This window comes from Crocodylus porosus, unplaced genomic scaffold (assembly GCF_001723895.1).
Source record: "Crocodylus porosus isolate Cpor-Errol unplaced genomic scaffold, CroPor_comp1, whole genome shotgun sequence".
Lineage (NCBI taxonomy): Eukaryota > Metazoa > Chordata > Crocodylia > Crocodylidae > Crocodylus > Crocodylus porosus.
The window spans coordinates 64,516,613-64,539,097 of NW_017728943.1; the positions used below are offsets into that span (position 1 = coordinate 64,516,613).

At 39.5% G+C, this 22,485-nt stretch overlaps 1 protein-coding gene across 1 annotated transcript in view; it reads right to left on the minus strand.

The window, feature by feature from the left end:
- The window catches only part of USH2A (usherin), a 652,515-nt gene that overhangs the window by 307,597 nt on the left and 322,433 nt on the right, over positions 1-22,485 (minus strand). The window contains exons 32-34 of the mRNA XM_019549473.1: positions 12,914-13,073; positions 12,198-12,369; positions 6,796-6,943 (exon numbers count right to left, since the gene is read on the minus strand). Of these exons, the coding sequence (XP_019405018.1) occupies positions 6,796-6,943; positions 12,198-12,369; positions 12,914-13,073 (480 nt within the window). The remainder of the gene's footprint in view (positions 1-6,795; positions 6,944-12,197; positions 12,370-12,913; positions 13,074-22,485) is intronic.

Below are 22,485 nucleotides of genomic sequence, written 5' to 3' on the forward strand. Positions count from 1 at the left end.
GCCTTGCTGAAGTCTAGAAAGACTACGTCCACAGCAACACCTGCATCCATTGCCTTTGTGACCTGATCATAAAAGGCAATCAGGTTGGTCTGACATGACCTGCCCATAACGTGCTGGTTGCCCTTGAGCATCATCCCTGAAGCCAGCCCATCATAGACGTGGTCCTTGAGGATCTTCTCAAAGAGTTTCCCAAGGATAGAGGTAAGACTGATGGGCCTATAGTTGCCCGGCTCCTCTCTCTTCCTTTTTTTGAAGATGGGGACCATGCTAGCTATCTTCCAGTCACCTGGCACCTGGCCTGAGCATCACGAGCACTCGTAAAGCTGTGCCAAGGGCCCTGCAATAACCCCAGCTAGCTCCCTCAACACCCTGGGGTGGAGAGCATCTGGACCCGCTGATTTAAACATGTTCAGCCCCTCCAGAAGCTCTCTAACCCGGTCCTCCCCAACCTGAGGTCTGGAGGCATTCCCCTGGAGTCCATTTGGCATCACAGCTAGGAAGTCCTGGTCCCTGCACAAGAAAACGGACATGAAGAATTGGTTAAAGAGTTCCACTTTCTCCTCTGGCACAACCACCAGATTGCCCAGCGTACTTTGCAGGGGCCCCACATTATCCGGTGCCTTCTTCATCCTCCCTATGTATTTGAAAAAGGACTTTTTATTATCCTTGATCTTGGACACTAGTCCTAGCTCTATGTCCGCCTTAGCTTTCCTGACAGCCCCCCTACAGGCCTGCACAGAGGAGGTATACTCCTCTTTGGAGATGGCACCCCCCTTCCACTGGGTGTACGCTGCCTTTTTGGCAAGCAGGCATTCCTGGACACCCTTGGTGAGCCAGGGGGGCTTTCGGGCACTCCTGCCCCCCTTGCTTCTTGTTGGGATGGACTCCCCTTGGGCCCTGAGTATCATTTCCTTAAGGAATGGCCACTCGTCCTGGACACTGAGTTCCCCACCCTCAAGGACCCCAGCGACTCACCCACTCCTCAACTTGTTGAAGTTGGCCCTCCTAAAGTCTCGGGCTACCGTTTTGCTGCAGGCCCTTGACACCCTGCGCTGGATGGTGAATTCCAGCAAGCGATGATCACTATCTCCCAGGTGGACAAGAACCCACCCCTTGCACCGTTGGATCCAGAGGCTGCTGACTGCAAGGTAGGGCTGCACCCGTGCAGCTAGCACCCCACCCAGGCAGCCCTAAGGGGCATCAACACCGTGGAGTGAAGCACCGCCCCCCACCCCTGCAACTCAGGGGCTGCGTCACCTGGCAGCAGCTTGCATAGACAGGATCTGGCGCCACCACTGTGAAGGGAAGCACCGGGGCACCCTGCAGCTCCAAACCCAATTGCAGGAGAGGCAGGCAAGCTCTGGAGTTTAAAAAAGAATTGGGCTGCTGACTGTTCCCCACCAACCTTTGGCAGAGCCTTCCCGCTCTACAGCGGAGAGGGGGGCGGTGCTTCATTCTAGCTCTGACTTGCCTGCATATCTATTTCAAATGCCTAAGTATCTATAATAACACCACACTTATTTTATCTATCTGGAGCACTCTAATTGGTTGTTTCAATAAGCATTGCGATCGGCTGCCGAGACAACCAATCAGAGTGCTCCAGATAGACAGAATAAGTCTATTATTATTATTATTATAATTATTATTATTATAATAGATGATATGCTCACTAACCAGCCAAAAGATTTGCTGAAAATTAATGAAACAGAGCTCTTCAGTGACCCAAACTTTTCTAGGACATGACTTACACAATACCAAATTTTAGAGGTTTTTCTTTTAATTAATCTTCCAAATCAGGCAAGATTGTGAACAAGAGTTGGGAAAAGAAGTAACAGCAATTTGGGAACAGGCACAACAGAATGCAGGCCCAATAAGTAGCATCCCACTTCAGTGGACGTATAAAAAAGTGGTGACACCCCCTTCTCTCCTTTTTAATCTTTGTGATAGCAATAATGTTGCACAAACGCATAGGCCCTGCTCTGCAAAGATACTCAAAACAGGACAGTGATGGTTAGAAAATGGTATTTAGAGGTTTGCTTTTTGGGAATTGGCTTGTAGGTAAAGTAGATATGCATTAGAACAATGGTTCAGGGCAACAGCAAGAGTTAATTGATTTCTAAAAGCCTGTTTGTGATCATTTCCTTCAAGATCCACTGCGTCTGATGCAAGAAAGAAGCAAACAGACACGCAGACTGGAAAATTGAAGATATGTATCACACTGTTCCATAACATGAGATAAGGAACTCTGCCATGTTGTCCAGGTCACAGTGCCCAGCTGCAGAGCTGCTAGGATTTCCAGTTCTGGTAGATGGACCAAATTAGGAGGACGCCAGAAAGCACCAGATTAGAATGTGATGGGTTTGTGAAATCAAAAAATACGCTGCTAGGACAGAACTTGTGCAGTATAATGACCACAGAGAGATCAATCAGCAATGCCCCAAAATGAAGAGTCATCAGGAGAGAAGAAAGGATACAAAAGAAAGGATTTCAGAAATGCAAAGAGTCCCTAAGAGGGGAACCCAAGGCCAGCATGGACAGAGGGCATACCATCAGCCCATCTCAAGCACCCCAATTAGGGAGGGTGGGCCTCGGCCTCTGACCTCCAGACTGCTGACATCTGACATTCAAGAGAGAACCTCAGAATGAAGTTTGCATACTGGCCAGACTCTGTGAACCCTGAGACTGGTATATATAGAATTGTTTGCATTACCCTTATCTACTATCACTGTGTAGCAATAAAATTCACCTATTATCAAAGGGAGGGGTCATGGTTGGTCTGAGGGTTGGGTCTGCCCGGAACAAGGTATGTGGGTCATAAGTCCAGTGCCAACAGACAGAACCTCTGTCTACTCCTAAACAGCATCTGGAGCTCACAGGCAACCAGGGAAGTGCACAATGCACAAGTTCCCATGAGGCAAAGCTTCTGGTATTTACTCCCCAACAGTTGATTGGAGCCGATTAGTTTACTTAACCAGAATTTCTTCTGCCAGCTCAGACTTTTAGAGCAGGCCTGTTCCATTCTATTACGCCCCTGCCAGGAATCACTGTAGCATTTATACTTCTATATAGCACCTTTCCCCATCAAGGGGAAAAACTGGCTATTTCTACTCCACAGGCAGAGAAAGAACTTAAGGCATTAAAACATATACAAGGTGGGGTCAGGATGGGAGCAGCATGCACATGATGTCTTGTGCTTCCATGAGCTCTCAACAGAGTTGAGATAAAAGAGAAAGTTCCGTACAGAGTTTTTGGTAAACATAAATACCCTGGCCAATACTGTGCTGAATAGATGGGCACAGCAGTCATGTAGATCAGGAGTTTTCAACCTTTTTTAATAAGTGTAGTCCTGGTGGCCTCATGTGGAGTGGGTGGAGGGGAGGGTGGCACGCGACCGAATGTGGAGCAGTGGCATGGGTTGGTGGATGGCAGCGGCAGCTGCCACTGCATGCAAACTTTCCCCGCTCCCCTTGCCCCCATCTGACCAGTGAAGTGGTGCCTGTGCAGCCTGCAGATGGGTACCGCTGCCCTTGCCTCGACCCAGCCCTGCTCCTGGGAGGCAGCAATGCTCCATCCCCACCCACCAGTTGACAACGCCTGATGTAGATTATTGAAGCCTTCAACCTCAAGCACTGTGATTAAGACAGAAGATAAAAAAATACCATTTCCCAAGCACTGTGGAATTCCTGAGAGCATATACTACAGCTGTTTGTTAGGCCCAAGATATGGTTTCAAACCTTTAGCTAGCAACCACTTACTTTGCTCTCAGTGTAAACTAGCTGTATCACAGACGGTAACTGCCATACTTGAAAAAGGTGAATATGATTTATACAGAAGGGAGGGCAAAGTGGTACCTTATAGACTTATTCTGAGAGGCATAAACTTTTGGAAGAAACAGTTTATTTCATCAGATGCTATGAATACAGACTTCATTGCTTCTATCTCCCCCCATTATATGCCATATTTTAAATAAAATTTTATGGAGGTTAATTCATTAAAACTAGCTGAAACCCACAAAAGGTTTGTGATTAAATTTTTATTGCAAGAATATTTCTTTAAATACAGCATTGTTAGTTATCCTTTGACTGAATACTTTAACAGAATGAAAACTTTGCACCCTCAAAAAGGCTACATAAAGCTGTCCATGTGTAAACACAGGCATAGGAATATAAATACGTTTTGTCAAAAGTCTGACACTGTGACTTGCTCATAGCCATAGAATAAGAAGGCCCTTGTACACATGAGGAAATTGCCCCTTTGAGTGGTTTAATTGCCCTTCTTAATGAATTAATTGCGTAACAGTGTTCACGTTCAGTGGCATGTTGCAATTAAATATTGTAACAGTGTATACATTCAGCAGTGTATTTTGTTTTAAATGACTTTTTACATAGCAAACTGAAGCACATCCCATGTATTTTAGTTTGTTATGTAACAAATTACAGCGATATTCCTCACATCTACAAGGGTCCTACCCAGAGACAGCAGCAAGGAGTGTGAATGGGATGCTGGAAGTCCAGGCATGCTCAGGGAAACTCGGGCTTGCTGGGTTTTCAGTGCCCCATGCACCATCCTCACCACCTTCGCTGGCTGTCAGCACACCCAGCAGCCCTCCTGCCACTTTCCCTGGGCCGCCAGTCTGTTCCCCGGTGGTCCCAGACAGTGGAAAGGCAGCAGGCACGGTGCACGCCTGAGTTTCCCAGAGCACAACTAGGCTTCCAGTGCCCCATGCAACATTGGATCTGGTGGGTGCTGCCTGTGAGCTGGAGCTGGACCGGCACAGCTAGCACCCTGCCCGGGCAGCCCTGGGGGACAGTGCCACCGTGGAGGGAAGAACCAGGCCCCCCCCACAGCTCAGGGACTGTGCGACCCAGCAGCAGCTCATGCTGGCAGGCTCTACTGAGGAAAAAAAAAATTAAAAAGTGGCAAAGGGCTTTATCTTTCTTTTTTTTCCCCCAGAGCCTGCCTGCATCTCCCGCAGCTGTGAAGTGAGCGGCCGGTGGGTCACGCAGCCCCTGAGCTGCACAGGACCCCCTGGTGCTTCCCTCCATGGTGGCAGCACTCCCTGAGCAGCAGCCACCCACTGGCACCCTGCCCAAGCAGTCCTGAGGGGTGCTCTCGCCACAGAGGGCCACACTGGGGGCCCCAGTAGCTCAGAGCCAGCCAACAGCTCACCCCCTGGCCACAGGGAAGGTGGGCAGGTTCCATGAAAAAAACCCAGAAGGATTGTGCTCCTCACTGCTTTTTTTTTTCTTCCCTTTGACAGAGCCTGCCAGCTCCATAGCTGGGGAGGGTTGGGGGAGGGGGGTGGCAGGTGTTTAATTCTAGCTCTGTCTTGCCTGCATATCTGTTTGAAATGCCTCAGGATCTATAATAATAACATGCTTATTCTGGATGTCTGGAGCACTCTGATTGGTTGTTTCAGTAAGCATTGTGATGCAACCAATCAGAGTGCTCTGGACACATAGAACAAGCCTATTATTATTATAGATTCAGAGGCTGCTCTCATCATCTATGCAAACTAAAACTTCTGCAAACTTTGTTAGAAATTACCAAACTGCAAAAATGACAGCAGGTTTGGATATCTGACTGAAATTATTATAAGCACTTAACTCACTAAGAGCCACCATGTTATTGGAAAAAAAAAAGACTATGGGACGATGGCCTCTTAGACACAGAAGTGGCTTATATTATTTTATCCTATTTTGCACTAAATAAACAGATAACATGCAATAACTATGCAACCTATTACTGGAAACTGGGTAAAGGAGGTCCACAACAAATCTTACAGAATCAGATGTACATATATCGTCATCATTACCATCATAATATAAAGATGAATTAAAAGCAATGGTCCCCTAAATGACGTCAATGGTATGTTAGCATTTCCTCCCCTAAAATGTGACAATACAGGATAATAAAAAAATGGATCCTTTAAAAATTTATAAATTCCCTAGAATTTTTTTCAAAATGTTTGAAATTGAACCATCTGGATAGCAAACCATGCTTCGCCAAAGCCAAAAAAAGCAGGTACAAACTTGCAAATGGGAAAATTAAATTAATGGAAATTCATGCTTTATAATATTTGATATGCATTAATCCTATATTTTTATTATAGAGGACATATTTAAACAAAAAAGAAACATTTGCAGACAGTGCCAATGATTTCTGGGCAGTCATTTGTTGTGTGACTGGAATATGATACATATAATGCTTTGAAACCAGGAAAACAAGTCCATATTATATCTTCTGATGTGATTAAAATTATTCAATTGTTATAAAATATATGGACATGCACTGTACATATAGAAAAACTTCCTAATTCTAATAAGGATATTATAAACTTACAAAAAAAGTGCAGGTGTACACTATTTCTTGAGCAAGTTCTATGGAATGAAATCATTTTAAGAAAAATAATACTATAAGAAATGAATACATAGATTAAGAAATAAATCCAGCATTTAAAAACATTAATGTCAAAAATGTTTTTTCAGGAGTTACAGTGCAAATTCTAGACGACCATTCTCTATGTTCATTTCCTCAGCTCAGTTATCCTGTAAAACCTTAAACAATAAGATGCAATACACAAGAACTATCAAAAGGGAGCACTTTTGAGCCACTGAAATTGTGTGCTAGGCTGAAAATCACAATCTCCTAGCTATAGACAATGATACTATCGCAGGTATTTTATGTGCTAAAATGATCATTAAAAATTAAGCACCACATATAAGCTGCCATTTAGAATATTAATTTACCTTTACTAATCATCTTTTTAACTTGAGGCTAAAAGAGTTCACTTACCATTCGGATACTCAGGCTTACTCCATGAGATGTTAAAGGAATCAAATGAATATGACTGGGCTTTTGGAGCAGGAACACCTTCTGGTGTACTCTCATCTGTTAGGGCTCTTTCAGCTTCACTTATTGTACATCCACCTCCAGTGCAAGCCTTAAAATATCAAACACAGTAAACAAATATATCCTGAAGTGATGACACAATAGTAAAGCAAGAAATTATTTTTTAAGACTTGTAATTTTACACTTCCGAATTTAATAAAGTTAGTGCTTCTTACAGTGCAGTACATGCTTTTCATAAACATCCCATTGCTTTTGCAGCAATAGCTAAAGAAAATTACAGTGTACAGTGTACATTTATGGTACCACAATTCTTCTTGTAATGCTCTAATGTATACTCAGATCCTTCAAGCAGCGAAAATATGACTGGCTACTGCTGCAATTAAAAATCTTTCAGTGAATTACCAGAAGGGAAAAAATGCCATCAGGACATTCCTGTATTTTATGTAAATGCACTGACTAGTAGTATTCAAATGCAATTAAAAAGTGAAGAAATTAATTTATAATAAATCAATATGTAACAATTGTTGAGTGCATCTTAATGGACAAGGAGGTTGAATCATTTGCATTTTAGTTACCAGTGGAGACCCGCTTCATTACATGATTTTCCCATTTTGCTTGATCATAAGACACCATTCTGGATGTAGTTTTTGTATGTACATAAATACACGTGCATGTGCATGCATGCATGTGTACACCCACACATGCACACACTGTGAGCCTTATTCTCTAATCCTTCCTCAAACTAATGGTCCAATTAGTTGTACTAGAATGAATGGCTCAGGGTAAGAAGTCTCACATGAATAAACAAAGCCACAGGACCAGTTAGTAAATGAGGGCTTTTGTTTGTTTCTTAAAAGTCTAGTTAGGTGTTTACTGGCTAAACCAAAATGAAACACACATATATTTAGCTACTCAACTGGCTGAAAAATAGCTAAAAATCCATTGCATTACACCCATTTGGATACAAGATTTTTTTTTATTTTAAAAAAGCTAAAATCAATGACAACAAATCAGGCCTGAATCTTGCAAAAAATGTATGTGTGATTTCTCCCTTTATTTTTGTGAGTAATGTCACTTAATACAATGGGACCATTCACATAATTAAGTATATGAATTACTCTGTTCAAAGGACTGGTCCTAAAGAAAGACAAAAGGCCGGCTCTTGTCATTTAGGGAGTCAAATTCTGCTCTCAATCTGGTAAATTTCTGCTTGAATCTAGTGAAGGGAATGTTTCCCCCTTCTCACTGTTTCCAAATAGAGAGGAGGTGACATATTGTCTTATTCCCTTTACAAACCATGCACTAGGAACACTAGCAGGAACACAAACAGTGTATCCCATTGCATACATAAAGAAGGCATTAGTTTCATTGTTCATTTTGTACCCAACACAATAGCAGAACAAGGACCAATGTCCAACTTTCCTACTACAAGAATTGAAAAGAAAACAATATTATTCTGTGCAATGTCCCAAAACAGTCTTTACTGTGATGTGGTATGGAAACAATACTTAATATAGATCTAATTGGCTCTGACCAGTTTTCAAAGAGGTCAGTGTTTGCATTCATGATTTGATTCATGCTTTGATTTGATTTGATTTTGATGATTTGATAAGAGAGGTCAATGATTTGATTAATGTTTGTTTAAGTAACATTCAGATTCATGAACCCATTTCAGCAGAAGTTTGCTTCTGGCAGCATTGTCCCACTAAAGCTTCACATGGTTTTTGTCCCTCACAGGTCTACTCTCCACTCATTTCAAGTGGTAATCTCCCATTTACACACTATACCTAAACAGACCATTTTCTAAAATGGATTCTTTAAAATTATAGATTTGGTATAAACTCTCCCCAACCCCTGGGACCAGGGGCTATTTTTAGCCCCTGCTCCCCACCAGTGAACTTACCTTCCCAACCCTCCCACCTTTCCCCCTACCAGGACTAATTTCCTCAGCTCCTAACATCAGTAAATATGGATAAAACCACCACCAGGAGCAAATTGTGGGATGTGGGTTTTTGGTGGGCTGAATGGGGGTGCTGGCTAATCCATAGGGAGGGAGGTTGTCCATCTGGGAATGGGAAGAGAGGCCAGGGGGCTAAAAATAGCCCAGTGCCAGGGAAGGGGTAGGACAGAAGTTCAGGACACTTAGATCAGTCTAAAAATGGCCAACCCAATCTAAGTTAGACTACCTCAGAGGTAGGGTGAACTTAGATAAGTTTGGCCACATTTAGACCAATCAAACCTTCCTGGAACTTCTGTACAGTTTTCACTAAGATTGACTTATGTGTAAGGTCCACACTTTGGTGAACTAAGTTAGATTGGGTGGCCATTTTTAATGTGATCTAACCTCTGCAGACACCTGTATGCTCCCCTAAAGGACATAGAAATATGATGTTTGTAGTGCAGAAGTTCATGTGTGCTGCCAGCTGAATCCAGTTCTGAGACTACAATCAATAAAAAAGCACAGTCAGGTTTAAAAAGTGAAAATTGTCATGATTTCATTCTGCTTTGACTAGGTATTTCTAGAACTTTTCATGAATATGCTTGGTGATATACAGTTTCATGCTACTGTACTATAATATTCAAGCACATTTTATCTATACTGTCAAAAAGAGAGTTCGAGTAGAAATTTCAGAAGTGCCCAAGTGACTTGAGAGCCTGAGTCCTATCTTCAGAATTGATTTAGGAGATTAAGTCCTATTAACATGCAATGACCATGATGACTTATTTAGATTACATCTGACCTGAACTCAGGATCAGTTATGAAGCATATCCTTTTCACCTGCTCCCTCTCGGTGTATACCAAACCTTAAAAATCCAACATTGTAGCTGCTTTAGGGCAGTCCTGATTATGTGTCCAATGTCCATATCTACCATTAGCATGCTTCTTGGATCTGTTCAGAGGTGCTGGTTAAACCAATGTCTTTCCAGCCTCTTTTCATTCCATCCAGGAAGAGCGCACACCAACTGCAGAAACTTCCTTAGACTGACGAAAGGTTTTTGAACCCAAAAGCTTGCTTAATAATTGTTTTCCAACTATTTAGGTTGGTCTAATAAAAGATATCAGATTCACGCAAACAACCTTGTCTTTCTTGGATCTGGCACTTACTAAGCAGAAGTGAGTGGACAGTCCTACAGTTAGCATAGAGGCAGTGTAGCCAAGGCCTTAGGCTCCAAAGTCACTTAGTAACTTTTGAAAATGGGACTCCGGCATTTCTGAAGATTTTATCCGGGTTTTGTAAATGAAATTGCTAAATAATGTGCTTTGATCCATTAGCTATATTAAAATTCAGTCAGTCATTTATGCAAACAATAACTTGTCTATAACTTAGTTTCCATTTTAACACTGGACAAACTCACATTAAAGGCAGTTTATACTATTTGTTGTGCTGGATTGGTGGCATAGTGGTAATGCCACATAATGTCATAAATGCTATCTATAGCCACAGTCTTGCATGAAGTTTCCAAAGTCTGCAGCCATCCTCAGTTCCCATGGAAGTAGCTAGGAGTAGAGAGCGATGACTGAAACAAACAGTCTTTCAATTTGCTGACTTAACCACAGGAAAAAAATGTTTCAAGTTGACCCAAGGAAACAATGTGTTAGTTTTCTATCTACAGAAACAATGAAACAAAGAAGTGGTGTTTCCAGCTGGTCAAACTATTTGGCTTGATCCAAAATGAAACATTTCATTCAGGTTTTCAAAGGATTTATTTTCCTTTTATGTCCTCTATTATTTATTTAGGCATGTTTCAAAATACAATCCCATTTCAAAACTAAATATTTCAACTTCTTTATTTTTGCATGTTTGTTTTTTCAGCTAAACTATTTGTGAAAAGCTTTGGAAATCTGTGAATAGCATTCATTAACCCCAAATTGCATGTTTTCATCAAAATAAAAATTTTGTCCAATTCTATGTGGAGGTCTGAGTCTTGGTGTGAAGTCCAAACTGACTCCTGCATATCCAGATATACCAGGGCCAGGTGCATTAGAGAGGCTGCATGTTCTGTCACCTGGAAAAGATGAAGCATACTGATATATTTGTAGATTCACAGCACTTAAGGTTAGGAGTGGAAAGTGATCATTAGATCATCTGTTCTGATCTCTTGCACACTAAAGAACATTTAATTTTATATAGACATGACTACATTGCTCTCACAAGTGACACCATCCCCCTCTCAGCAGAGTAATATCACCAATGAGCTTCAAAAGACGACCACATTTTGTGACCAGAAAGATACCTTAGCCCAAGAGGAGGCCTTCTAAGAGAGTACATTAAAAGAGAACGTCAGGATGATAAACAAGGATTTCTAAAATACACATGTAGTTGCTATGAAGTAGTGAAAAAAAAGGGTCAAATTAGTAAAATTAAAATCTATGTAATTCACCTCACAGTATCTAGGTATTAGACAATTTGACAGTCTGCATGTTATATATTTTTGTGCTTCAGTGCCTAGGCACAAATGAGTTCAGTCCAAGATGAAGCTTAGCTTTAATTACCCTGAAAATCCTTGTTTTTGTGGGTTCAAGTCAGATCCTTATAGTTATGTGGGAGAGTTTATTTTTTTTTTGTGGTATAATATTTAGAACGTTCAAGAGCATGTTAAGTAAAATGAATGCATACACAGTGTCTACATAAATGTAAATTTATTCATAATCAAGAGCAGAATATTTTTCTATGGCATTTATCAAAGCAAATATCCTTATATAGGTATTGCTATAAAATGAGGAGTGTGTTTAAAACAAATAGGGACAATCTCATGTTTATATTCAGATATTTTGAGTTGTGCTATTGAACTTAAAGTGTTCTATTTCATCAGAAAAAAGAAACTACTGAATAAAAGCCACAATGAAAACATCAAGGTCTTTTAAAAGACTTCAAAAAAAGCCAAGCTAGCTGCTATTTTATACTAAACTATTTATTTTTCACTCTAACACACTCATTTGTTTACAGGTTTTTATATAGAAAGGACAAACTCCCTTTGAATGAAACTGAGCAGATATTGAAGTTCAGGTGGACATTTTTAAATACCATGTCCTTAAAAGTCAATGGAACTTGTGCTTCTAAATATTTTAAATACTTCTGATAATTCCTCATGCAATCATTGCCCAAACTATTTGAGATAACACCTTTTCATATAAAAAATGTGTATCCTTGAATTGGATATAACAACAATTATTGATGCCGAGCATGTTTCCTGTTTTTGACCTTCTTTAGAACAAAAAAAAATAAAGAGGTTAAATAAAGTGGACACATGAGATGTTTAAGTGTATGAGATTCTAACAATAAACAGAATACATTTCACCAATCCTCCTACCACCTTCCTCTTTACATATCTTTAAAACTTACAGCCAGCTTTATGAGGTATTCAGTACCCGGGAAAACCTGCCGGATAGTATAATCCAGAAAAAGTTCGGTGCTGTTATAAATTACTTCCCAATTTGTAAAATTGTGCTCACTGTTGGCAATATATAAAATGTAGCGTTCCAGAATGCCATTTACTTCTAGTGGTTCCTTCCATCTGGAAATACAAGCAACACACCATTGCATTCAATAATGATTCATGTTATATAGAAATGTGTAGAGTTTTTTATTATGATGTTGAACATATATTTATGTAATTTTTAAAGGAATCACTTAAAAGCACTGAAAAGGATCAGACCACTTATCAAAACTGTCTTTCATGTATATGTCCAAGGGAGCAAGTCTTTTTTAAAGACTTCTTTAATGTAATATTTGTACTTAATAGACAAATGATTAGAATAATACATATAATGTAAAAGCTACAAAACAGTCATACCTCTAGAACATATTTCCTGCACTGAATTTTGCACTGAGTCTATACCCATATGTAGGTTATCCTGATTGCGCAAAGACAAAATGGAAATTAAGTTGGCAAGTGATAATCAAAGGTTCACACAACCACTAAACTAATCACTTCTATGCATTTAATCATAATAAATTTAATTTTATGTCACAAACCCTTTCCCTGATTGAACTCACTGGGATTCTTGAATAAACGGATACACGATTGTGTTGTCAGGAAAGAAAAAAACTGTACTTACTGTACATATATCGTTCTAGAATCCAAAACAGTCAGGACCGGGGCATTTACGTGAGCTGGTGGCAGCTGTGCTGTAAACAAGGTGACCTGAGAACTGTTTGTACAGCCAACAAGCGTGCATGCAGTGAGCAGAAACTGGTGTGGTGTAAAAACTGCTAAATCTATGAAAAAAGGAAAGAGGAATTTAGTTAGTACCATGTTTTTATTAATTTTTGTTTTTATTTAAGCTTTTTCAGGATGCTGAATTCAAAAAAATGGATGTGGGGAAGGGAAATGTCTATATGTCTCTTTTTTGTTTGGATTTGTTGTTGTTAATGTCAGATCATAATGATTATTATGATTATAGACCCTAGTTTGTTTTTTTATGTTTGCATGGCAAAATGCACCTGTTAAATGTATATATTTCTCATCAGTGCAAAGCAAAAATGTAGATCTGCTCTAGGTTTTACATTATATGTATTTTTGTTCCAGTTGCAGTCTACTAGTTTAGACATGATTAAAAAAACATACAATTAGTCAGAAGGTTTACACAAATAACAGGGTTTCTTTTTTCCTGGGAAATTGTGAGATTCAGTGCATCATTGCTGCATATCAATAAATGAGATTCGTCCTCAGAATGTTTCACCGTATGTAGAACAAATTCAAGGAAAGCAGTATTCTTGCCATCGGTAATATATACATTGGCACGTGCTCTTCATCACATATTTGTCTCCAATTTTATAAACTTCAAAAGGGTTATAAATGTGTTGTTTTCAGTCAAAACCAGCCTTAAAAAAAACCCACTAGTATCTGTTATAAGCTGCCTCTAAAGCTCTCCTGGAAAAAAATTGTTGATGAATTATTATATGAATTTTAATTTCACAAAGCTGGCATTTGTAAGAAAACTGAATTACTGAAGCAGTTCTTTGACAAGAAAGTTCTATTAAGAGAACTTCCATAGGAAATCTGCTGAAATTCTAATCAAATGCATTTTCCTTATGTCAACAAACATATCTTAATCAGCAAGTTCTTTAAAGAAGAGTGTATAATTGAAGCTTTGTAAAGAATATGGTTTAAAAAATACAATTGTCTTTTTATTTCTGCGTATTTTAAGATCCCATGAAATTTTTGATTTCTTGTATGCAGAATCAAGTGACAATTTGGTGCGGGGGAAGAACTACAACAACTACATCTGGATAACAATAATTCCGTAGACATAGAATTAGACCTTCTTTTCTCTCACTTCACCTTTATGGTAGCTTGGGTCTACTGGCTACGCTGGCATTGTGCTTGACTTACAATAGTGCAAGTGAGATGAAAGTTGAATCCTGCAAACCAGAAATTATTCACCCAGTAGATACAATTCCCAAGAAGCACATGGCAAAGTATGAGTTAAAAAAATATATTTCATAACTAAAATAAAGTATCAAGAGAATGCATGTAACATTGTGATGTGTTTAATCAACATAGTAGGGCTGATTCTACTAAGTTTAAGCATTGTTTAAATGAGTGAGAGAGGAAATTGCATTCCAGAGCAGGTGCTCGAGCTAGATCAACATCAAATACTGCGCTGGCTGGATCATCATCATGAATTCACACCTTTCTAATTCCCACGTGCCTTGCAACTGCCATCATGGGAGCAACGTATAATATGGGAAGATGGACAGATAGAAGCATCTGGGTTGAACTTAAAAGAGAGAACTTATTGTACACCAAACTCTAAGCTGATAAACAGGCAAGTAGCAGCAATTAATGTAAAATTGATTTAAATGGTCATTAGTAGAAGATGAAGTCCCTGAAAGTGCCCAGCCAAATATGAGGAGAGACAGAGATGCTTTTGAAATAATTAAGAATTGAGGGAAGAAAGATGCATCTACCTACCTATGAAACCAATGATGGTTTCTACCATTATAAGCATCTGAGTTTTTAGATGGAAGAGGTAAAGAAACTAGTAAAGAGAACAGAGGTCAAGAAAGGTGAAAAAGTAGGACAAGGAAAAACAGTACAACAGGGAATGGAAACAGGAATTCTGGGCACACAACTGCTGAGTCATTGAGAAATGGTGCTAAAAGAGAAAAGGATTCAACAAGAAGTGAGGCAGTGACAATGTGGAAAGAAAAGACATGCAGTCAGAGCAGACTGGAGGTATTTACTGAGTTTTTACCTTTTCCTTCTCATTGACTTAATGAAGTTAATGGCATGTTGTCTGAAAAAGTAATTACTCCAACTAAAATTTCACTATTTTGCTCAATGGGTAAAAGTAATAAAATGAAGGTGAATAAATACTAGAAAAAGAAGCAGTGTGAAGAAAGAATGAGGTGTATAGCAAACCTACTGAAGTCAATTCAAACATTTTCACTGGATTTCAGGCCCCAAATGAAAAAGTATAGACTGCAGAGGAACCAGGAGAACAATTATTGGCTGAATATCTAATAGCCTACAACTGGAAAGTAGCAAACTTAAAGTAAAAATTGCCACAAATATTTGCCATATTGGGTTTGTCATGACCCCATATCCATACTTCCAAATGTTTCATAATGGAAAAATAAATTCAAATACATGCAGGTATAAATGTAATTCTGAGTGTAAGAGACCCTAAAACTGCGAGGCCACTGTTGGTCAAGGCCCTTTGATAACAACATCTTGTTTTCCATTTACTTGATTGCCTCATTTGCATAAGATCAAATGGAGGCAGTTGGAGACATGAAAAACAGATCACTTTAGGATGCATTAGAAATGGATCCACAAGCATTATCTGAAGACGTGTTACAAGGAATACATCCCACTGCATAGAAACCTCACCGATTAATGTCAAACAAACTATAATTTACAATGTAAGCCATGAATTATATGTTATTTTACAATTGATTTCATGCTGTTCTTGGAAGAATTTCATTGATCTCAATTTACAAAATGAACCCAATAAGCAAAGAATGATTTTCCTTTAACTCACAGAAGAGCTGAAGTTTTGTGTGTGCGCTATTCATTCCCATATTAGAAAAATAAAAGTACAGTTATTGCCTCTGATGATCTGGAATGTTTTATACCTCATTTGCTCTGCAGTGAAATATCCCTGTTTTATTCTAAAATATTGACAAATGATCATTATTATGTTGTTCTAATGATGGACTATTAAATAATATGGCATTATATAGAACATTAACTTTAATATTCGGAGGGGTTTAGGGGAGGAAGGAAATCCAAATTTGGAAACAAACCTCTATGCCCTATTATCAGAGAGGGAGTTAAACCTTTCTCAGGGAAGTGTTTATCTCATGTCATTTTCCTTTTGCTGGTAAGTAGGTAACAATGATGGACTTAGTTGACCAGAATGACCATGTAGAAAAATCTACCCTCTTACCTAAGAGATTGCTAGAATGTGTTCATTCTAAATCCACTGCTTACACTTATGAAAAAAACAAAGAAAAAGCAAAAACCAGTGAGTCAGGTCATATTCTTCTTCACTGCTCTCCCAACGGAAACCAGAAGTGTACAGATGTTCAGGATTTTTCTTACAGAGCAAATATGGCCACTTCAGGAGAAAAATAACCTGAGAACAACCAGAGTTAAATCACTCCCAGGAGAGTTTCTTCTGGGGGAAGTGAATGTCTGCAGGGAAGCCAGAGCACAGTCCTCTAGCTTCCCCAGGTGCTTTGTCATCCTCCTCAGGGAGACAGTGTCTCACTCTGGCTGGACTCAACTGCTCCAACCAAGCAGGAAGCAGAACATGCCCTCTTTACATTTCCCACATTGTGCTGCAGAGAATCACAGGCTGACCCTGAGAAATCTGGGTCAGCCAGTCAGGGCTTCCCTGTGCACTGCTTCCATCTGTTTCTAGGCAAACTGAGAAAACCTGCAGAGCATGCTACAATGAGTGCAGAGAGCCTCCTGGCTACACAGCAACAGCACTGCAAGCTCTCTGCTCTTCAAGGGCTCAGCATTCAAATGTCTGTTCAGGCATCTTTAGTTAAGTTTTTCTACCAGAAGAACAAACATGAAAAAAATCTCCTAGATTACTGAACATGTGGTATAAGACACACATTGCAAGACATCCAAGATGTACTTACTCAGCTTTTAGGTGTGCAGATTACTAAGTGAAATTCTATTCCTCACTCCTCAAGGTACCTTAATTTTAAATCTCTATAGGCGCATCTACATGTGCTGAATTAAGTCTCATTAGCCATTTTTAAGGTGCATTAAGGGCATGTGTCTGCACATGCATGCCATTAATGTGCCTTAAACATGATGATTTTAGGTATTCATGCCTAAATTTTACACCTGCAAAAGCAGGTACCAAAGTTAGGTACAAATAACTAAAGCACCTTAACACGTTAAGTGTATAGTCCCAAGTTAGTTCACAAACCGCATTAATGCCTTAAGGCCTTAATACATGTACGTGCAGATGTGAGCCTAAATACTGCATTAGGCAAAAGTGCATTAAGTTTAGGTATGCGTAAAAGCATGAGTAGACATGACCTATATCACAAAAAAATTATTCCTCCTCTTATTGACCCTGGTCACTGGTTGGAAAGGCATACAAGTTACAGAACCAGAAAGAAGGAAAAATACTTATGTGGTCAGAACAGTCTCCTTGGAGGAAGAAAACCTGGTGGTCCAGCTCCTGAACTCAATGCTTTCTATGCATTTCCTCAAGGACTATTTCATGAAAAATTAATAAATAGTTGGCCTGTGCAAAGCAGCTAGTATTTGCTTCAGATTCAGATTCAGCCAATTCAGGTGACAGTGATTTGATTCAGTGATTCAAATCACTGTCCCGAATTGATTTGGCCAAATCTGATTCAGAGATTTGACTGCAGCCAAATTGACTGAATCTCCAAATTGGCTCAACCCCTGCCCACTCTCAGTGGCTGCCTCGCCCACTCTCACAGCTCCCAGTTCTTAAATAAATAAATAAATAAAAGCTTTCACTCACTGGCTGTTGCCAGATGCGGGGGGGGGGGCAATTCCCGCTGCCCTCCATTTCCCCGTGCTGTTTGGGGGGCTCTGCCATGATCCCCCCAACCCCCTCCCACTCTCCCAGTCCCTGCCCCCATGGCTGCCCCACCTGCCCTAGCTCCCAGCCCTTTAAAAAAAAAAAGAAGCTCCAACTCACCAGCTTCTGCCAAGTGGGGGACGATCCCCACTGCCCCCTGCTCCCACTGCCCCACACTTCATGGGGAGCTCTGCCCCAAGCCCCCAGAAGCCCTAAGGCTGCTGCAGCAGCCAGTAAGTCCACAGAGGGAGAGGATTAAAGAGCCAGCAGCACCTGAAGCTTTGCACAGCCCTAATAAATAGTATTGTATCAACTTCAACCAGAGGGCTGTAGGGTGCCCACAGTCCAACTTAGGCCATAGCCTTGTCATTAGAGTACTTTCCAAGAAAGTGCAAGGTGTGATTTCAACTTCTTTTAGACTGACTGGGGTCTAGACCCCAATTCTCTAAGGATAACAAATGAGCTTTTAGTTAAAGCACCTCCTCCACCATTTTGAAGCACGGGGAACTGATACATGAGACGGAGGCTGCTAGAGTATGCTAATTAATTGAGTCTGCTCAATTAATCAAGTCTGCTCCAACGTGTTGTTATTGCAATACACATGTTTACAGGTACCCAAACTTCCTGAACAAGTGTCCCAAACAGTATAGTACTGGATAAAATATAGAAAGCTACGCCTTCTCTTCCCTCTCAGATAGAAGCTCCTGAGATTATACAGGTGTTAAATGTGCACTCCTATGCATCAGCAGTTCACATTTTCTAGTGGTTACTTGTAAGCTATTCCTCACATAAGGCAGTCTGTTGCCAGAATGGAAGTACTACAAATCAATGTCCTGAATTAAGACACATATTTTGGATGAAGAGATCTGCTAAATCTTGGATATCTACTGGGCTGAATAGGATCTGTACCAATGTTTTTAACTTCCTTTTACCTCTGTAGGACTGCAGCACCAATTCAGTGAGCTGGGTTCTTTTCTGGCTCACACATCAGCAACAGCATTCTTAACTACAGTGGATAGCAGTAAAACTGACATTTAGTACGCCACTATATTTATTGCACTTGTGGTATTTGTGGTACCCTCTATATTTACAACAGAAGATACCTTAAACATCATGGTAAATCTAACTACAGTGCTTGGTAAACGTCCAGTTTTTAATAGCCACCAATGTAAGTTCTGATAGCAGAATCAATGCAAGAGACGGAAAAAATAGACAATGACTCTCAATTTGAAAGGCAAATAAGAACACTTTATTTTTAGATTGGTCAAATTTCATGTGTAGTCACTGAAAGATAATATGTTATACTACGGTGCCATTTTTTAGGTTGTCATTTTTCAGAGTATAGCCACAATTTTTAAATAAGGCAGTTGCAACTGCTGCAAAGTTAGTTGTTATTTCGTATTGAAGAATGAAAGCTCTAGTTAGCAACACACTTTGCTACAAGTTTTAGACACAGAAGGCATAGACAGAGGTAACAACTGTACTATCAAAGAATACTGATATAGAGTTGTTACTTCTGTATTAGTCTATAGTGATACAAGCATAACAAAAACACGACAAGTCTCAACTTATTTCATTCAGGGTCAAAGTTAGAGTGATTTCGCTAACTTGTATCACTACAGTATCATGCAGATGTAACAGCTACATCATAACAGCTAATGCAAGTTCCCAAGCAGCAGCCCCACTTCCTCTTTTATACAGTTAAAAGGTAAGTTTGTTCACACCTTAGGTTCCACATTTTCCTCCCAAGTGCAAACCATGGGAAGATCTGAAGTTGCATGAATCAGGCATAGCTTAGGGCTCAGTTGAAAAGTATTTTATATAAGAAAAACCACACAGTTTCTCTCAGGAAAATAATTGAGACAAAAGCCATTCTATCACCATTTTCAAAGAAAAATAATAAGAGGACACTACAACTAGAATTTATTAGCAATACAACAAAACCAACCATGCTGAGACCAAATAAAGATGAAATACTTTTAAAGAATTCTGAAGTGTCTAGTTCATCTCCTTGCTCATACCCCATTTCCACATACCTCTTTTCTTCTTCTCCATTGGTTGTTATATACAGTTGTTACATATTGTATTAAAACTAGACTAGTGCTATCCAACTAGTGGCTTGCAGGCCCATGAGAGGCCAGCAGATGTCCTGCTGCCTGTGTGGCTGAGGTGGAGGGCGGGGCAGGGGGGATCCTGGGAGTTCATCCCAACAACTATATGATCCATGTGGAATGGCCCTGGTCACACTGAAATTAGACAGTCCTGAATTAAATTGTACACTATTCGTGGTTGGACTACTCAGCCCCAATCCTGAATGGGAACTTATGACTACTACAATGCAATAAATAAGATGTGAAAAAAGGAAAAGCATTAAAAGAGAAAATGTTACTTTCCTTTATTAGGCGCCACTGTTAGCTTTTCCCCTTATGCCATAGATGCAAGCATCAAAGCTCTTTGATTACATCCCAAACTGATACCAAATAAGTTTAGTATTTATTGAAATTGCCATGATATTCACATATTACTGAGTCTGGATGACAACATGGGAGTTTTGCGGCTTCTTTGTGATGGTTTAGGGCCCATTTTGTTGCTGTCCAGTGTAATTTAGTGTAGTCTGATGGCTGCCTAAGGAACCAAAAGCCATTCTGGCAATTTGGGATCACCAGAGTGGCTGCACTTTTCTCTAGCTATGTTCCTAACTCAAGGAAGCAGAATGGGAGAATTACAGGAAAATCATCAGGAAGCCAGTTAGTTGGATTGCTTCCTTTCTAATGCCAGAATGGTGGAGTGGCCAGAGCAGAATTGAGATCTGACCCTGCATATAGGTATTAGAACAGCACCATTTTCTCCACAAAGCCCTCTCACAAAAATGAAATAGCCTTAAATATTAGCTTCTTGGAATATTTTAGTCCATAATTACTAAGCATTAATTCACTTATTATCTGTGGAGAGCAGGGTCACAATTTCTATAATGAGTACTGTCCCAAAGTTGACTTGCAACTTTTTTTCCCATAGAACTTTCGGTGTTTTTGTACCAAAAATCTAGAAGAAAATAAGCTTTAAAAGCTGTTAGAAGCTATTCTTAGCTATGTTCTGACATTTACAGACACGTAAGAGTTCTAAACAAATCTTCAGTTTTTTCAGTTTCTCTTTTGTAGATATCAGGTGCTCCTCACCCCAAAATTTGTTCTGGTCAGGATATGAGTCCACTGCTACGTCAGAATCTTTTCCACAAACATGGTATACCTCTTCTCTGTAATCTGTAGTTTGAACCAAATGCTTTCTTTTTCTCTAGCAACAAAACTATTCCTTCTTAAGTAAACAGGTGCATTATTAGTTTTCTGAGGCATTCACTATGTCAAGAAACTATGGGAGCGCCAATATTTGCTTTTAAAATTTAAAATACTCCTGAGATGGTTATTATTTCTTATTTCACAAACCTCTCAAATTTCTCAAATCAAGCACATTTCTCAAATATCTGCCCCTCCCCTCACCTCCCCCCTGCTGCTGTCTTAAATTGTTTGCAGTGTGTTAGAGTATACTGGTCTGTGAAAGAACGCTTCCCTTCCTCCACACAAAATATAGCTTTATAAGGACTAGCATAACTTTCTCTATTTTAGGATTTTCTGTTGTACCAATAAACTACTATATTTACACATGGCATTGGACCTTACACACCAGTCCTGTTTTTTATAAATTAAATCTGAATTTCCTAGCTAACCAGTTTTATTCCAGTCATTGAATTGTCATAGTTCATCATTTACTATTTATCTACATTCTCATTTAATTTAGAGAACATCGTCAAACATACTAGTTCCAATTTTGCTCAGATGGACCTTCTTCTAAGTGAGTGTAGTCCCACAAACCACATCTGACTTACTCCTGGGGTAAAATTAGCATGAAAGATACAAATCATGCTCTTTCAATCTAATTTAAATAAAACTTTTTCTTTAATGGTCTTAATACCTAATCTGCATTTGTATTACTTATACAAATGAAAATAAACAAACAAGGCAACCAAAACAAAACCCAGACCAAACCAAACCCAAACTTAGTTTTGGTTATTTTGGGTTCAAGAAAAAAAGGGAGAGAGTTCATTTTACCTGAAATAAAACATTTCATTTTGGGTAAGTTTAGGCACATTTGATTGTATTGCTCTATATAACAACATTATAGTAATAAATTAATAAAGTCCTCAATATAATCTGCAAACATTCTGACAAAATATTTCCATTTTTCATTTAAAAAAAACATGTTTTGAAATGAAAAATTGAAGGACTGCAATTTTTTTCAGTCTAAAACCTGTGGCAACAACATAAGGCAAGAATTAGAACCACACTTGCCCATTTTGTGGAAAAAAACCCATCTCCAACTGAAAAATTATCCCCAGGTCTTGTGTTCTCCCATTCAGAAAAGGGTTATTGGCTTAAATGGACATGGAATCCAGACTTGCATGTGTTTGTATGGTAACTATGCATTAGGGTTTTGTCTAGCTGAATGAAGCATCTAGTTTGGGATTCCTCTTATGTGGAAGATTCTTTAAAATGTGATGTCATCCCCTTCTCAATGCCGAAGAGCATATCTGAATATTGTCACAAAAC